The sequence below is a fragment of the Onychomys torridus genome, chromosome 16 (genome assembly GCF_903995425.1).
Source record: "Onychomys torridus chromosome 16, mOncTor1.1, whole genome shotgun sequence".
Taxonomy (NCBI): Eukaryota; Metazoa; Chordata; class Mammalia; order Rodentia; family Cricetidae; genus Onychomys; species Onychomys torridus.
The window spans coordinates 21,548,410-21,566,200 of record NC_050458.1 but is presented as its reverse complement, the minus strand read 5'-3'; the positions used below and the strand labels follow the sequence as shown (position 1 = coordinate 21,566,200).

The 17,791-nt window shown below is 40.8% G+C and overlaps 1 protein-coding gene across 2 annotated transcripts in view; it reads right to left on the bottom strand.

Annotated features, from left to right (window-relative positions):
• Positions 1 to 17,791, bottom strand: part of Col14a1 (collagen type XIV alpha 1 chain) — a 203,460-nt gene that overhangs the window by 92,984 nt on the left and 92,685 nt on the right. For both annotated transcript variants that reach the window (XM_036208869.1, XM_036208870.1), the window contains exons 16-22: positions 17,407 to 17,546; positions 16,348 to 16,480; positions 15,035 to 15,094; positions 13,496 to 13,638; positions 7,258 to 7,387; positions 5,305 to 5,427; positions 2,801 to 2,950 (exon numbers count right to left, since the gene is read on the bottom strand). In XM_036208869.1, coding sequence (XP_036064762.1) covers positions 2,801 to 2,950; positions 5,305 to 5,427; positions 7,258 to 7,387; positions 13,496 to 13,638; positions 15,035 to 15,094; positions 16,348 to 16,480; positions 17,407 to 17,546 — 879 coding nt within the window. The remainder of the gene's footprint in view (positions 1 to 2,800; positions 2,951 to 5,304; positions 5,428 to 7,257; positions 7,388 to 13,495; positions 13,639 to 15,034; positions 15,095 to 16,347; positions 16,481 to 17,406; positions 17,547 to 17,791) is intronic.

Genomic DNA, 17,791 nt, shown 5'->3' with positions numbered 1-17,791 from the left:
ACATGAGACCCGGTTCTGGAAGTCATTTATGATAAAATTCTCACTTGGAGCACTAGACTCAGAAGTGGGAAATTGATCAATTCACACAAAAAAGTTGAAGAAGAGAATTACTTTATCACTTAAATAAATGTGTGCAAAACAAGGACCTGTGAAGCAGACTGCCTGATAGTCATAGTGGAAAGCACACATATATTCATAGGAAAAAGGAAAGAGCAATGGGTACTGAAGGAATGGGGGATACCTAAGCTTCCCCTTTATGAGGTGTGCCTTTGCCTGTTCCACAATGACCGTGTAACCCAGAGTAATACAGGACGGACTTGCAGGGGAATGAGAACAGCCATGGCATAAATCAAAAGGAAGCGCAGGTAGACATGGGCCTGCCACACAATCAAAAGCGGCTTTGCAAAGCCTGGGCACTGTGTGGAAGGTTTTGTGACACTTGTCCTTTTGTGTCCAGTATTGGCCCAATGTCTTCTAGGCTCATATGCTTTGTTGAAAATGACAGGATTCGTTATTTTAAATGTCAATAGAGACACCATTGTGACCTCATAGAATTAGAGACAGGGGGTTGCTACCAGCCACCTGGGACAGTGGGGAGGCTGGGGAATGCCAGAGAGAGGCTCTTTAGCTGTTCTGAGTCACTGAGAGAGGAAAGAAGCCAAGTGTCCCATCACACAGTAGGGCTAGCACACAGTAGGGCTGCTATAGCTCCTAACAATGCACTGCAGATTTGGGATCAAAAGATCAGCAGATTTTGAGTAGTCCCACCAAGAAAGAAATGATAAACATTTAAGGTGGCGTATGCTGATGATTCAATTAGATCCTGTGATGTATGCAAGTATTAAAAACCCACAACAAAAATATGCGCAGTAATTAATGTTCAATCAAAATAAAAACAAAACAAAATACAAATTGAATAAAAATGAACTTTTTTTGAAACTTTTAAATTCAGAATATGCACATGTAAGAAATAGTTTAACACCCTTGGATTCCTTTTCATCTTAGAATGCGGGTCTACAGGGAAGATAATTTGGGGAAGCCATGGAAAGATTTCTCCAGGATAATATAAAAGTAAGCATTTGGTGTTTATCATTTAGAATCAAAAGCAAAAAATTCACCTTTGTTTTCCCAAATGATCTCTTCCTTCCATATGATTTTTCTCTTATGTCACCCTGTCTCTTAGCTAACTCATAAAAATGATACTTCATAATTATTGTTTTTACGATAGTAAAATAATCTTGCCTAAGCATAATTTATATCTTTATATGGCTCCCATCTGTTGGAGCAGAGAGAGAAGTCTCACTTCCTAAAGGCAATTGAAATACCCCTTCTCCATACAAGAAAAGGACAAGAATAGTTATAACAACCATGCTAAAAACTGAATTATCTGCCATTGTGTGAGATTGTATTTTGCTTGGGAGAAAGAGAACAAGCAAAAACTTTAATTTTTACTTAATGGATAGGAGTATAAAATAATTTAATGTTCTCCGTTTTCAAAAATATGTTTGGAAGATTCAACATGCTTACTAATGGAGAGAAAGGGAAAAGAAGAAAGAAATACAGAGAGGGGAAATAAGTACACACAAAAGATGGCAATAAAAATTATTCTGGAGACACAACAAGCATCAGAGACACAAAAGTGAACCAAAGGGGTAAAGAGAAGATAGGAGAGGGAGAAGGTGTGACGCGCACAGGGGACTCGGGGGTGATAATGGAGAGGTTGTGGGTCGCTGTCACAGCAAAGCAGGGGAACATACTGAGCGACTGTTCTAGCACCCCAAAACAATGTCGACTCAATAGTTAAAGGAGAGACAAAAGCTAAAGGCATCCCACAGTACTCCAACACAGAGAGCACATTTGTGTTGTGTGTGTGTTTATGGGTGCTTAATTTTGTTTTGTTTTTGAGACAGGATCCCTGTATTATGTAGCTGTGGCTAACCTGGAACTCCCAGAGATCTGCCTACCCTACCTCCTGAGTGCTGGCATTAAAGATGTGTAATCACTCTGCATAAAAAATACCAATCTTGTATGTATCACAGGCATATGGGTTTTTGTTTTTTGTTTTTTTTTAAGTATTTGAATCTAAAAATGTAAGTTGACCTAAAGAAATGCATACAACAGATGGTGTGGAAGAATATAACAAATTTCAGAACAATAGAACACATCTACTAAAAATTGGAAAGCAAGCCCTACATAATTCCATAAGTGTCTAGGAGGGCTGATGCCAATGAGAAGTCTCAACTTGAAAATCTAGAAAAGACTATGCGAAGTTAGAGTGGTGTGACATGTACTTTCATTAGATGGTGTGGTGTGTGTGTGAGAAAGAGACAGACAGACAAACAATGAGAGAGAGAGAGAGAGAGAGAGAGAGAGAGAGAGAGAGAGAGAGAAAGAGAGAGAGAGAAGAGAGAGGTCATGTGTGTGTGTGGTGAGTGGCAATACTTTGAGAAGAGGCAAACCTCTCCTTGGCCCAACTTTGACCATGTCCGAATATAGGCTGCTTGGAAAAATTCACTTAATCTGAAAAGTGCCAACAGATTTTCCAGAGGGAAATCCTATCTGCCACCATCAAGCCAATTGGAAAAAGCAGTTGCTGGCATCTGCTTGCCAACTAGGTCTCTGGACAGCCCTGAGAAACTACCACACCTTTCTTTCCACAAAGTGCCCTCCAGAAAGGGTAATGAGGGAGGAAGAAAAGCCAATGGTTGCACTAAAAATGAAGTTGAGAGATGAGTCACAGGAAAAACCAAGCACAAAGCCACCGACGGGGCTGAAGGGAGCAGACATCAATCAGGCTTACGTGTTCTCACGAGGCCAGTCAGAGCATCGCTGAAACCTGTGGCCTGGGAAGCAAATATCTTCACGTTGTAGTCCATCCCACTAAGGAGGTTTGTGATAACAATGGTGTTAATGTCAGCACCCACGAAAGTCTCCAGAGTTTGACCGTGAACTAAAAGAGGTGGAGGGCATATTACAGTCACAACATGCATGCATCTGCAGAGAAAACTACTCAACCAACTCTTGGCAGTTACCCAGGATAACCCAGCATCAAACAACTAGGCTGAGGCTAGTATCTCTAAAACTATATCTTTGTCCTTCTCCTAGCAAAGTTTTATCCCAGATACTTAATCCAAAAGTTGGTGCACATCACTAATCCACCCATTGCCTTATTCTGACATCTATATTTTAAAAAGCAATCAGCACTTGCCTAATTAATTTCCAACTGTCTCTATTTATATAGCTGCTTTGTTCCCAGCACATGTCAAGGACAGAAAGCTCTATCCTGGACACCAGACCACATCTTGTCACAGGAATATCTGTGTAGAGGTCACCACTGTAGTTCCATCTACTCCTATACTCAGCTGGATTTTGAGGCATTTGTGTCTTCGACTGGATTCAACTGCTGGAGTCTTACATATTTAAGAGCATTCTGTGCAGAGTCCTCTTCTAATTATTTACCTAGCTGTCTTTTACATGTTTACTCTTTTAAGAGCTTCGAGTTAGTGATAATTTCTAAATACTCATCACTTTCCTCCAGAAATCCCCTTCTAATGGCATATTTATATGTTTGCGGATGCATGTGTTGTAAGCAATAGTATTTTCTTATGCTACAAAGATCACATGTAGCTGCCTGTCCAGAACAATCACAAGAAAGACTACTGACATGCTGGACACTGTAGACAATTATTCTAAGGCAGAAGAATCCTGGGAATTTGACAATAGTTACCAGTGTCTACTAGATGGAAAGCTCCCAGGGTGTGGCAGTCAAACTTGTCTCTACTGAGGGCAAACTATAGCAATGGGCAAGTTTAATATAAGACATATATTTGTATTCAGATAATATGATACATATTTTTCAAGAGATCCAGAAAAAATCTGTAAAGATTTCTACAAACTAGTACACACCTTAGACCTACAACAAAGAGACAAAAAAATTTAAAACAGTGATGAGTCTGAAGAAGTCAGTGTGGAGCAGGCCACTGTCTATGCCCACTGTTTTATTTTCTTGGTTCATGAAGATATTTTTCTGGAGAAATTGGAAGTGGGGCGACTATAGTCACATGGGATGGATAATTATCAGAAGAGTAAAAATGAAGATTGAAACAAGGACATTAGCAATGCCTAAAATGACAGATTGGGACCATTAAAGTTTTTGAGAGAAAAAAAAAAAAGTTTTTCATGGCCCTCCAAATAGCTTTCAACTGTTTTTTTCCTGCCAAATTAAGAAAAACTAGATTTCTGATCTCTGCTGAATAGCCAGAGTTCTGAAGGTCAGGTCTAGAAAATTGAAAATATATTATTTATAATACATAGTTTTACTGTTTAAACTCCCACACGAGTGTTAAGCTATTAGAGAGGCAGAATTGTAATGGGTGCTACTACTGAAGTTCCCTTCACAGCCTATAGACCTAGGGGGAAAGCACTCCATATTTTAACTGCTCATCTGCCTTTAAAATATAATGATGTAGGGGACATACATGGGGGCAGGAAAAGAGAGTGAGAAGTGGGAACTAAGTGTAGATATGGTCAAGACACACTGCATACATATATTGTCAGAGTATAAAGACACAGAGTATACAGTGATCTGGAGGTAGAAAAGAGAGTCTCTCATGAAGCAGTTTTTCACTTTGATGGGTTTTACCCCACAACATACTTTTAAAATAAAGACAAAGTAAAGTTTTTTGATAGAATTTATCCAGCTTATGCAAGAAGAAACAAAAGAAAAAGTCCAAAGTCCAAAGTCCAAATTTTAAATGTCTAGAGCTTGCACATCTGTTGAGCTACAAACCTTCCTACTCATGGGGAGCCCAGTTTTCCTTTGATTTTTTCCTGGCCTAGGGTGAGGTTAGGTCAGGGAGATGCACACCAAGTAGATAGTCTATCCTGTTAGTTGGTATGCCTGCTAGTTTGCTACATGAGGTCATCATTTCATCCTTCTAATGATGTCCACCCAACAAGGACCATAATAAAAACCTCTTCTCCTCAGAAAAGACAGGAAACAAGTCTTAGCTGTTTAATCTGTAAGATCAAATACTGATGGAAACAGTGCCCAGAATGATCTTAAAATATACTTGGTGTCAGTGATTTGCTGTCAAGCCTGGCCACTTGAGTTGGACACCTAGTTCCCACATGATGGAAGGAGAGAATTGACTCCAAGTTGTCTTCTGATCTCCACTTGCATGCTCTGGCAAAGGAAACCACACACACACACACACACACACACACACACACACACACACACACACAATTTTAAAAAAATATATATACTTGAGATATCTACTTGTGGTTCTGAGAGGAACTTACCGCTCACAGGTTTGTAGACAATCCTATAGCCCTTCACGGGGGCAGGTGGTGGGTCCCATGTAATACGCAATCTGTTGTACCATTCTTCTGAGACCTGTAAGTTCTGAGGACCAAAGGATGGCACTGTACAAACACAATAGGGAAAGCAAGAGGTTCAGTGTAGTTTCCTTCTTGGGGACCTTCTCTTGTTGCCAATGAAATTTAAGTTCTTTCCCTGCAGAGTTAAACATGTTTGCAGTGAAAAGCAATAATGTCACAGTGGGGGTCTGTATGTGTTTTTAAAATACATCATGTGAAAAATTGCTCTTGTGATGAATGAGTTTTATCTGAGATCTAGAGGTTCATTCAAACTATGATGGTTCTCTTTTCAATTAACTTTAACCAAAAATAAAATTGAATGGTGCTTATTAAAATACTCTATCTTTGCACCAATGTGGTCCACATACATCAAAATGCACATGTCTGTTCGTATTGAGGATGCTACTCACACAATGTAACTGGTGATTATCCCTGGTGGTGAGAGTCAGAGGAATTTCTGCTTCCTTCTTTATATTGACTTAGGTGAAAACCCACATACAGGAGTAAGACACAGAACTTAATCATTGACATTACTCTGCACTCAATCCCATGTAACTATTTGATTGACTAAAATGGTCACAGATTTTTTTAGACCCTCTTTCCATTAAGAACTGGAAGCAATCAGTCTCTGTTTGAATCTGCATGGACTCTCTGACTGCTACGTTAGCCACAGACTATGTGGCAGTGGCATCACTTGGAAATCTTCCTCTTACAGTGAAAGATCACCCTGTGATAAATATAGATAACCTCTGAGGTGAATGGATAGAGACAGCTGGACCCTGCAGCTATCCTCACCAAGATGTCAGGCATATAGACCAACCCACTAACAATGTCAATACCAGTAAGTAATGATAATTTACATCATTTTATATATGTGTGTGTATGTCTATGTAATATATATGTATATACATAATTTATATCATTATTTGGTGCAAAAGAATTTCCTAGCAAAGCCTGATTTCCTGACCCACAATGTCAGAAAATATAATAAGCATAGTCACCATTTGAAGCCACTAAATTCTGGGGTGGTCTATGTAAAAATAGGCATTAATAATGGCCAAAAAAAAGACAGAAAAGAGTTAGTGGTACTGATTCCTCATTTAACTATGGTCAATGCATCTTAAATGTTTTAGGATGCCTCCTGGGACCACATGGTACTGTCAAAGATTGGCATATAAAAGTGAAGTGTATAGATGGGTTCCCAGAAATTAGAACCTCTGAAACGGTGGAAGGAAATAAACCTTCCCTCTTTTTAGTTGATTGTCTCAGTTAGTGTGTTACAACAACAAAAATGTGACTAATTTGAAACAACAGAGTTTGCTAGGGGGGTGGGTCTATGAGCAAGACAGTACTACAAAGAGTATTAGCAGCATAAGAAGCTCCGGGGAATCATAGAATTGCTTTCTGTTTCTATTGTAGTGGTGATGGCTACATGAACTGATCCCACCCATGTGTTAAAACTCACAGAACTGTAATAAAAAGAAAGCACATTTGACATATGCTTATTTAAAAAATAAAACTATGTCTACAAAAGGAAAAGAAGAAGAGGAGGAGGAGGGCACCGCCGAGAGACTTAGATTATTGTGGTCCCACAAAACGTGGGGAAAGTTCAAGGGCCTGAAGACTCTACCCTGGTGAATCTACAGGACTTGTGACGAGTCATGAGATGTCTCCAAAAACGAATTCTGCTCTGCATTTCAGCTTTTACAGAAAATAAAACTGGGGCCCATTAGTGCTACATATCTTGCCCCACTTGTACCATCTTTGGGTGTGGAGTCAAGATGCAGACAGATTTTCTGGTCCCTAATCTTACATTGCCCTCGCATTGCACTACACTTTACCCATCACCGGTGAAGGAGATAAAGATTCACTTACAAGTTCTCCCAGGGACAGAGATGCTGACACCTTCTCCTGTGGTGTAGATGGGAGTCACTGTGACTTTGTATTCAGTGTCTGGAATTAGAGTCTTCAGCAGGATATTGTTCTTCATTCCAGGCACCATAATCTGAGCAGAAAGTAAAGCACCATGACCTTGCAAGGCCTCCTGTTCCCACTGACCTATCAAAGAAGTAGGACTATAGGCAACATAAACGCATCAGGAGTGAGATAGGCTTTGCGAGAGATGAGAAAGGGAAAGGCATTCATGCAAGAGCATCTCCCCATCGTGTGCCTCACCAAGATGTTAGTCTATAATCGCTAATACCGGAGGATTAACTCCACAGGCTCCCTCCTCTAGGTGTCTTCTCAACATTGATGGAGGAGACTGCACAACTATCTGCATAGGCAGCAGGTGCTTATGGCCAACATACTCCTACAACACAGACTGTTGCTTATCTGTTCTGAAATGACTTGAGCATCCTCTTGCAAATCCACCCTCCCTTATTTTCCTTCCTCAGTGATAACCTGACCCCAACATTTTATTCTTTCAATTAGAAGGGATGGATGGCAGCCAAGAGCAACAGAGTCAAGCACTGTGAGCCAAGTTTTTTGAGTCGAAACATATTTAGCGGCAACACACTAAAAACTGTGGCAGCTTTCTTACATCTGAAAGGAGATGTCCTTGCTCCATCTGGATCCACTATCCTTCTGTTACTAAAGATGCCAGAAGAAGAAATTCAGAGGCAAGGGGGACCCTGAGCCAGCTGGTGCACCATGTGCCATGTGGCATACAGTATGATTTTGGTGTTTCTAAAAGACTGTTCCGGACCACATCTCCACTACAAAATAGTGTGCTTGTGCTCCAGCAGTTAAATTCTGGCACTTCTCTGGGGCTGTTGGGAACTTAATAATCACTGGGAAAAAATGTGAGGATGTAGGAACTGACCCAAGGGGGCTTAAAAGAGTCACAAGACCAGGACAGCCAGAGAGGTTTTCCATTCCACGGCTGGGTGAGATGCCAGCAGGCTGAGGCCATGCTGTCTCCTTCTGAGTGAAGGAAGGAACCCATCCATCATGGAATAAGTCCTAGAGAACCTTGTAGTGAACCCAGAAGCAGCTATTGCCATGATACAGTTAAGCTTCAACATGCCATAGTCTTGTATATGATAAAGGCAGTCAGCTTTGGTGACCGTGCTTCTGCTCAGCATTGAAGGGGACACTGGCATGTGCAGGTTGTATCATGTGGGATCTTGGGAAGCAATTATAAAAATAGCAGCTCTGTTTTAATCTAGAATGAGTTAGTTGACCCCGGCATGAAGGAGCTGAAAGACAGCTGTGGATGCCCCAACATGTATGGCCCCTTTAGGGTAGCTTCCTTAGGGGTGTCTCTCTTCAGCAGAATGCTGGAGCAGAGCCCAGGCTTTCATTCCAAGCTGCCTAGGAAACCACCCATGTAGATACTCTTTAAGTAAGGTCAGGTCTCACACTGAGAAGCATGTGGCCTTGTTGCCAATCAAATTTAGCCTGTCGAATACTGTAAAGCAGTGTGAGCACTCTGGAGGATTCCCACTGCTTGCCAGGAAGTTGTTGCTGCAGTTTATAACAACGGCCCTCATTAAGCACCAAAGAGCTTGTACCAGGTGCTACTAGAAGAATCTGAATCCATTAAGTTACTTCATTGTAGCCAAAACTTTTTAAAGTAGAGCTATCACACTCATTTTGTAGATGGGGAAACAGACCCACAAGGCCTAGTACAGGAGCCATATTGAAACCTCAGAGATCTGACCCAGGCCTTGCTTAACCTTGGGGTTCATGCCACACAAGTATGAAGAATGAACCTTTTTCACCCTGATATTCAGTCCCCAGAGTGGAACAGAAATTCCCTCTAGGGTATGCAAATTTCATTTTGTTCAGTCTCTGCTTGTTTAATTAAAAGGGAATAAAATTATGTTTATTAATAGAAGCTCCTACTTGAAAACAAATGCTGCAGTCCTAGCTGATGGTGCTTTTCATTTTTAAGACAAATCTATGAAAGATGTCCGTGGGTAAATGGGATATGCACACACCCCTAGGGAGCATCATGTTTTTAATTTTTTCTGGCTTGTAACTCTTCTGTCTGGTTCTATCGAAGCTGTCTGGGTCACACACAAGAAGCTGTGGCCTGTAGAAGGAACTAGAGTCCTTGCATTTTGTTGCGTTTCTCGATTATAAAATTCTATTTTAGACCATGATCTCCATCCGGTCATCAAGAGTGAAGCAGAGTGGTGTTGGTGGCACTGTTTTAATTCCAATCTGCTGTTGGATATATATCAAATACAATAAAGCTTGGCTTATGCTGTGGATGATTGATTGATCAATAAAACACTGATTGGCCAGTAACCAGGCAGGAAGTATAGGCCGGACAAGGAAAGAGGAGAGTTCTGGGAAGTGGAAGGCTGAGGCAGAGAGACACTTCCAGCCTCCGCAATGAGGAGCAGGATGTAAAGTACCAGTAAGCCACGAGCCACATGGCAAGGTATAGATTTATAGAAATGGGTAATTTCAGATATAAGAACAGATAGCAAGAAGCCTGCCATGGCCATACAATTTATAAATAATATAAGTCTCTCTGTGTTTACTTGGTTGGGTTTGAGCAGCTGCAGGACTGGCGGGTAAAAGAGATTTGTACTGACTGTGGGCCAGGCAGGACCAGGAAAACTTTAGCAACAAGCCTATTGCAGCAGTAGTAAATGGATGTCAACCTTAATACCTGGACTCACTCTGTACAAGACTAAGGCACACTTTAAATAGCCCCTCTTTGGACAATGTTCACCAGTCAGAAGTCAGTTTGTAGTTAACAATGACACACGGACTATAGGATGCTGGAACCCCAACCAGCCTTTTACAGAGAGACACTTCTACTCTGACAACAATATTGAGGTCAATCATTGTTGCCTATTCATGGTTTAAAGCACTGTGAACATCAATCCTTGTGAAATATTGGCAGCTACTTTTATATGTTAGAGTTCAATTTTTTTTTTTTTTTTTGCTTTGAAATATTTGTTAGACTTGATTATGCCTAAAAGTACAGAAGTAATTCACATACCCTAGCTGGCAAATTCAGTTCCTCTTATTTTCATTTGGTTTACAAATGCTGTATGGGGTTCATAGTTCTCCAACCTGTGTATTGTCTCATCCTTTGCCCGTACAAATACAATCAGCTTTAACAGTGAAAGAAAACATAGAATCATGGTAAGAGAAAATATGTCTATTATCATAGTATATCTTAGACATTCATCTTTCCTGGGCAAGCATAGAGTGTGTGTGAGCATGTGTGTGTATATGTGTATGTGCATGGGTGTGTGTGATTATATGCAGGGTCATATGTGTGTAGATATATATATATGCATGGATGCACCTTATATGTGTGTGAGTGTGTATGTGGAGGCCAGAAGATAATCATGAATGTGGTTCCTCAGGCACATCCACTTTTTTGCTTTTGAGATGGGTCTCTCATTAGCCTGTCACTTACTGAACAGTTTAGGATAACCAGCCAGCAAGCCCAGAGATGCACCTGTCTCTGCCTCCCCAGGGTTAGGAAGACAAGAGCACCACCACACCCGTTGTTACTATTTTTAAACTGGGTTTGGGGAACATAACTCATTCCTCATACTTGCAAGGCAAGTACTTTATTGAGTAAACTAGCCCCAACACCATTAAGATACCATTTAGTCCACACAACTTCATGGCCTTTGGACTTGGTCGTTGGCCCGCATCTCACTGTCCTACCTTACTTTCTTATCCTAAACTCAGATGCATCCTACTTCCTATCTCACTAATAATGCAGGGTGGGGAGGTCAACACTCACAACCCAAGCATGAGGATCTGACTTCAGAACCCTACAACTATACAAACATCTGGACATGGCAGCATGTGTCTGTAACCCCAGCACTAGGGAAGTGGAGACTGGCAGACCCCAGAGGCTTGTTTGCCATCCAGTCTAGTAAAATGTCAAGCAGCAGATTCAACGGGAGACCCTGTCTCAAAAATGAGGTAAGATAGAAGAAGATACCAGAGTCAACCTCTAGCCACCACAGGAAATGTGCATGGGTCTCTCTCTCTCTCTCTCTCTCTCTCTCTCTCTCTCTCTCTCTCTCTCTCTCTCTCTCTCTCCCTCCCTCCCTCCCCCTCCCCCTCTCCCTCTATCTCTATCTCTAATCTATCTATCTATCTCTGTCTCTCTCCATCTCTGTCTGTCTCTCTCCATCTCTGTCTGTCTCTCTCTGTCTGTCTCTCTCACTCTCTCACACAATTACCTAATTAGCTGAAGAATTAAAACAATACATCACTGGATTTATACTGCAGTAGCATTTGATAAAATACATCTAAAATTCTCAATCCTCAAGCCAGCCTATTAATTCATAAAGTGCCTCTAAGTTACATGCAGAGTCTAATTTCATTAGACTTCCCTGAAAGAGCTTGGAATTTGAAGACTCTCACTAGGATTCTTGTTACATGGAAGAAAACGAACACTCCACTGCACAGTAAACTTGTCAATGTTTTCTCATTTTCTTTAAAGCTTTGTTTAGCTGGGACAGACTAAGACTCTTTATCTGTTTCCCTTCACTTAGGTATCCAAGTGTTTAAATATAAATAGTCCTAAATAAAAGAAACTCTCAGAGGGACCACAATCTAGAAGCCATCCAAAGTAAATGTTATTATTATTTCACTTTGCAGAGTTTACAAGTGCATGTGTGAGATTAAATTGTTGCATTTTCCAAATCAGCAGGAATTAGCACCAAGAAGCTAAATGTGCTTCCTGAAAACTCAAAGAAAAGCGTCTCATGCTGAGAGGTTGAGAGGTCTCTGTGGGTCCTTATTTTTAGGAATGAAATTATAGTTATGGGATAATAACAGGGAAAATAAAGTGCCCAAATATCATATTTAATTGCCACACCGAAGTATAACTTTTTTAATTTGTCAATCATGAATAATTTGCAATGTGTTTGTTATCAGGGTGAAATTACAGTGCCATCTGAATAAAGTGTCCATTAACTTTCCAGAAACACTCTCAGATCAACGGCATGAACCTGCTGGCTATCCATCATGCACAAGGCCCTGGAGGCCATCACTCTGCCCTGTAATGTTTCTTCCATCACCTGAAAGAAATAAGGTTGGGCTCAAACAATTGCTTTTCTTCAACAAAGTCTTCATAAGTTAAAAAGCCAAGGGGCAGGCAATGTTATTCTGGAGCAATGATGAGTTTTGGAGACTTCCTCCATAGAGCATTAAAAATGACACAGCATCAGAAAAAAAGTTTAGTAATGATATATTATAGTAATAAGGAGAGCATATGCTGTGAGTAAGCAGTCAAACACCTTCCGCTGATAACTGGAGTGCTCTCCTTGGTCTGGACACATGTATAAGAAGTAATTCCTAAGGGGACAATATGTTATAAACTAAGGAAACCTGGGGAAGCCATGATTAAGAGTGTACCAGATTTCCACATAGAAATGTATGCAAATCAACTTGTAGAAAATACATCACATATCCCTGAGATCTCATCCCTGAGAAGAGATGCCCATGATTAAGAATAAATAAAAAATATTTAAGAATATGCTCAAAATGAGTTGACATCAGTGAAAAAAATGATAAACTGTTAGACTGCTCTTGTGTGCTTTGCTTAAAAGCTTTATAGTTGACTCCCAAGACCAAAAGAAAAGGTTGAATCTCTGCCTTGAACTTTTACGTATGCATCTACATGCATGTATACAAATACAAGTGTGCAATGGTCCTTTGTCTTATCTTGATTTCATTTGCTTTTGAAATAGACAGGGTCTAGCTGTGTTGCCTTTGAAATAGACAGGGTCTAGCTGTGTTGCCAGCTCGTCTCTAGCTCCTGGGTTTGAGAGATCCTCCTGCATCAGCCTCTCTAGGAACTATAGGCATATGTCACCACACCTGGCCTAATGGCTCTATTATAACCCTATTTGAGTTAGCAAAAGCAATATTAGAAAAAAGCTACAGAGGCTTGATTAGCTTGAAATAAACCATGTGGGGCAGGTTTTAGAGTTAGAAAGGACATGACGGAACCAATAGTGAAGTTTGGGTTAAGCAAAAACATTAGTTTCGGCAGACATGGAGTCAGCAAGCAATGAGTAAGGAAGCTTGTTCATCTCCACAGACAGTCGTGGTAGATCCACCAACAAAGGCTATGGGACTCCTGGTCAGGCATAGTTATATAGACCGTTCCTACCACTTCTTCCATAGGGTCCCCTTGGGCTGTCAGATAGGTCACTCTAAACTGCTCCACATTGCTGTCAGAAATGTCCCACATGACCCGGAGGCTAGTAGCGGTTTCATCATCTACAACCAGGTTTCTGATTCCTGTCTGGAGAACTGGAATAAATACAACCACATATTAAAGAACTTGTAGCCCATCATAACCCAAAATGAGTCACAGAGACTATCCGTGGGGGAGCATCCAGCATCATTCAGTGCAGCCCTATGAGGAACACCCTCGTGAAGCATGAGCTCCATGTTTGTGGCTCACAAAGACCTGAAGGAAAGCCACGGGACTAAACTCAAGAGGGAGCATGGTTCTGAGGACCTCGTACTAGTTCTTTCTTAGAGAAGTGGGTTTGGGGTACCAGATTTCACCACTCACCAGTGTGATGCAGCATCTAACACACATCTACCAACTCCCCCACCCCTGCCTGTTTTAACCCTACTCACTCAAGAGCAGCTCTCCGACATAGGCTGCCTTTATCTTTTTGGTCCACACAAGTTATCTTTCCCACACACATTATTTTTTCTGGGATATTTGCCCAAATATCTTCTTCACCTGTGTTCACTGGAACATTCATCTTCATCTGCCAAGGTGTCTCTTCCCCCATATGTTCCATTTTTTTAAGTCTCCCTTCAACACTGACTTTCTCCCTTCCTGCCCATCTCCACTTCATGTTTCCTTTCTTCTCATTCATTTACTCTTAAAAACAGTCATGGGACGTGTCTTTAATGCCATATTATGTAGATCTTTGAAAGATGCATGATTAAGTCGAGAAAATAACGCAAAAACGACACAGAGTAGCAAGGAGTTTTAAGTGGTATAACTATGGTATACTGCCTGATAGGGGAATTATGGAAAATTCTCATTTCAAGGCAGAGTTCCAGAACTCGGGTGCCAAGAACAAAAACAGGAACTACCAAAGGAGAACTTGTGTGTTCCAATAAAGGGAGCCCAAATAAAGATAGCTGAAGAGTAAATAAATGAATGAGTGGGTGAAGGGTAATGAAGAGCCACTGAAGTGTTTTAGATGTGGAGATAAAGGTGTGTTTCACTTATTTAACTCAGATAGATAGCTGGGGGGTGTACTGCAGTAGACAGAAAAGCTTAGAGGAGAGGAGAACCTACCGGTGAGGAAATAACATGGAAGTCAAGTCTCAGGTCCCAACAGAAATGAGCGAAAGTGGTGTGAATAGTTAATTCTCCACAGAGAGCAACAGAAGCTAAGGAGATGACTACCCCTGTGGGTGTTGCAAGGTTAACTGCCTCAGGAAGGTGAACGAGAAGATGGAAGAAGAAAAGATAGGGTGTTTTAATGATGGCAAACTAGGTGCTCTGTGGAAGAGAAGATGTAAAGTTCAAAGGTTGGTGACACGTGAACTGTCTGCAAGAAAACATGGAAAGAACATCTCTTTTCTAATTAATAACAAAACCTAAATAAAACTAGGAAACATAACTTCTGTCTAAATCAAGCTTATTGAGGATAAACTGGCCCCTGTGTGTCCTCACCTGAAGTCACAGGGCTGGTAGGTTCTACAGTTGCGGGTGTTTCTGTCCAAAAATCGTCAACTGAAAGAAAATTCATTACTTACAAATTATGTAAAGACAATATTCTCCACATTCATATAAACTATTGAATAACTTCTGAAGGGAATTGCACCGATGTTACCCTACTTTCTTCCCACAACAAACTTGACTTCTTTCAAGGAAGAAAGGGTGAGCTGTAAGCCAATCATATCTGTTGATGATGAACTGAAAAGACATTATTGTCTCATTTAGAGACCTCAGATAAGTGCTTGAATTACATCTACAAAATTATGAAACCTCACAATTACTTTTAAAATAGGGGCATAACCATGATAATTAAAGGCAATTAAACTGCAGACCAAGTTGTAAAAAGGGTTACCCAAAAAAGACCACCCAAGAGGGTAACATGCTCAAGCAGGCAGTGGTATATCATCTGTGTCCTGAATCTACCATGGGTGGATGCTGGAATGGAGTGGCTATGTGGTGTGCTGCGTTCACTTGCCGATCAACACATGCATCTAGCAGCTCATCAAATACTAGCTTTGGGAATTGCTTTCTCTGAAGACACTCTTTAATGAAGAGTCTTTCCACACCAACTGAAGATAGAGGGGTACTGGGCCCAGCCTCTTCGTCTGACCTCAATACAATTCAGAAGACTGATTCTAGCTCCAGGGATACTGACAGGACTAACAGGGATCTTTCAGATTCCCCTGTGTGGGACCATGCTTTCTTCAGTTTATAAGAGTCTCCCAACTGCACTCGCCAATTAATCTTCTGAATGCCATTTAAGAAAATGTAATGTATAGTTATACTTCACTTTTAAAAAAGAAGGATGTAGTTAGTATATGCTTCCAAAAAGGAAAAGGAAGAGGTGAATATTAATCAGTGAGTAAATTTTGCAAAAAATTCTTATAACAAAGACCAACTTGGAAAATTCCAGAAACTCTTAGCTATAATAATATCTGGCTTTTTCCCCCAATTTGATCATTTATAATTATATACATCTATTCATCTATCTTTCCATTCAGTCAGGGCTTATAGTACAATTAAGGTATGTCAAATACAGTGTTCAGTGCTGGAGAATAAAATAATGGACAGGACAGAAATGTTCAATGCCTTCACTGCCATGATAGTCTGAGAACTTATGATGCTTCACACATGAATGTCACTAACTATAAGACATAAAACAAATTCGGGAGGCTCAAAGAAAAGTTGAAGCCTAATAGGGGAAGACATCCACACTGGCTGTGTGGATGATGGACACGGGAGCTCAACATGGGCAAACCAGGACTTACGTGTGGTCCCAACAGCAGTCACTACCTCACTCTCACTTCCATCATCGAGAACAGCTAACAGTGAGACTTCATACTCAGTTCCAGGATCCAGGCCTTCAATCACGTAGGAGTCCTGCTCTTCCTTTAGGGCGACCTGAAAAGCACTTGATGCTTAGTAAGTAGGCTTACTTAAGAAAAGGGGAGATTGGCCACTTGATACTGGAAAACAAACGAGTATGTTCTTCCCTGAGGAAGACTATTTCTCCTGAGCTCAGTAATTCTTAGTTGCCTGTGGTTCTTTGTGTAGGGCTAACAACTCACTGTCCTTCCCCGTCTACTCTGGCATGTCTATCATTGTCTTCCTTATTCTGCACATGTTTAGGTAGCCATGTTGGTGAGACTTTCTGGGTGTAGCTTCTAACATTACTAAGAGAGACAGTCTTACAGTAAACTCCCTGATCTGCTTCTCAAAACCTTTCCATCCCATCTCCTGCAATGTCTCTGAGCCTTAGGTACAACATACAAGCAAGTACATATACGTATGTAACAACAATTAATAGAAAAAGAGGCCAGGAATTTGCAAGAGAGCAAGAAAGGGTGTATGGGAGGGTTTGGAAAGGTGGGGGAGAAGGGAAATTATGTAATTATATTATAAACTCAAAAATAAAAGAAATATTTTTTAAAAGGGGAAAATGAAAGTTAAGAGAAAAATACATAGGAAAATCTGTATGTAAGCAAGAACTAACTGAATAAAATAGTGAAATACCGAAATCATTTTCAAAAGCAAACTATGGATACTATTGCCTTCACTTCCCTCAACAAATATTTTATTAATATTGTAAAAATTAGCATTGCAAAGTTTTATTAGATGTTATTTGTAAGGGTCAAGGGATCTGAGATATACAATTAAAGCCCTGGTAACAATACATTTTTAATCTTTGAACTATAGTATTATTTGAGGCTTATGAAATGCCTAATGCCATGCCCTGCAAGATGAAGACCAACCTGGATAGAGCCGTAGGCATTCACTCCCAGGGAACATGTTCGGGATCAATTTTTGCTGTGGTCCAGTCAACTCACCTCCTGGGTCTTCCCGCCATAGACTGGAATCCACATCAGCTTGTGCTGCCCTTCCTCAGCCGAGAGTGGGTGCCAGGTCACCCGAAAACTGTCTGTCTTCACCTCATCAATTTCCAAGTATTGCTGGGCGGGAACTTCCTCTGTGAGCCATGGAGGAGATTGAGTTTGAGAAATGAGAAGGCAAGAAACCAAAATTCAAGGGGTTCTCGGGGTGGGGGGGAGGCATAGGATGGGAAGACTGAGAGAGCTTTTGGCTTTGGAAAACCATGGAAGAGTGGGGACCAGCCTCAGTTCCAGTGGGGACCATCATGTGGCTTGAACATCTATTTCCAGCACCTTCCAACAGCATAAATTCAGGAAACCACAGAAATAAGGTTCTCTAAAA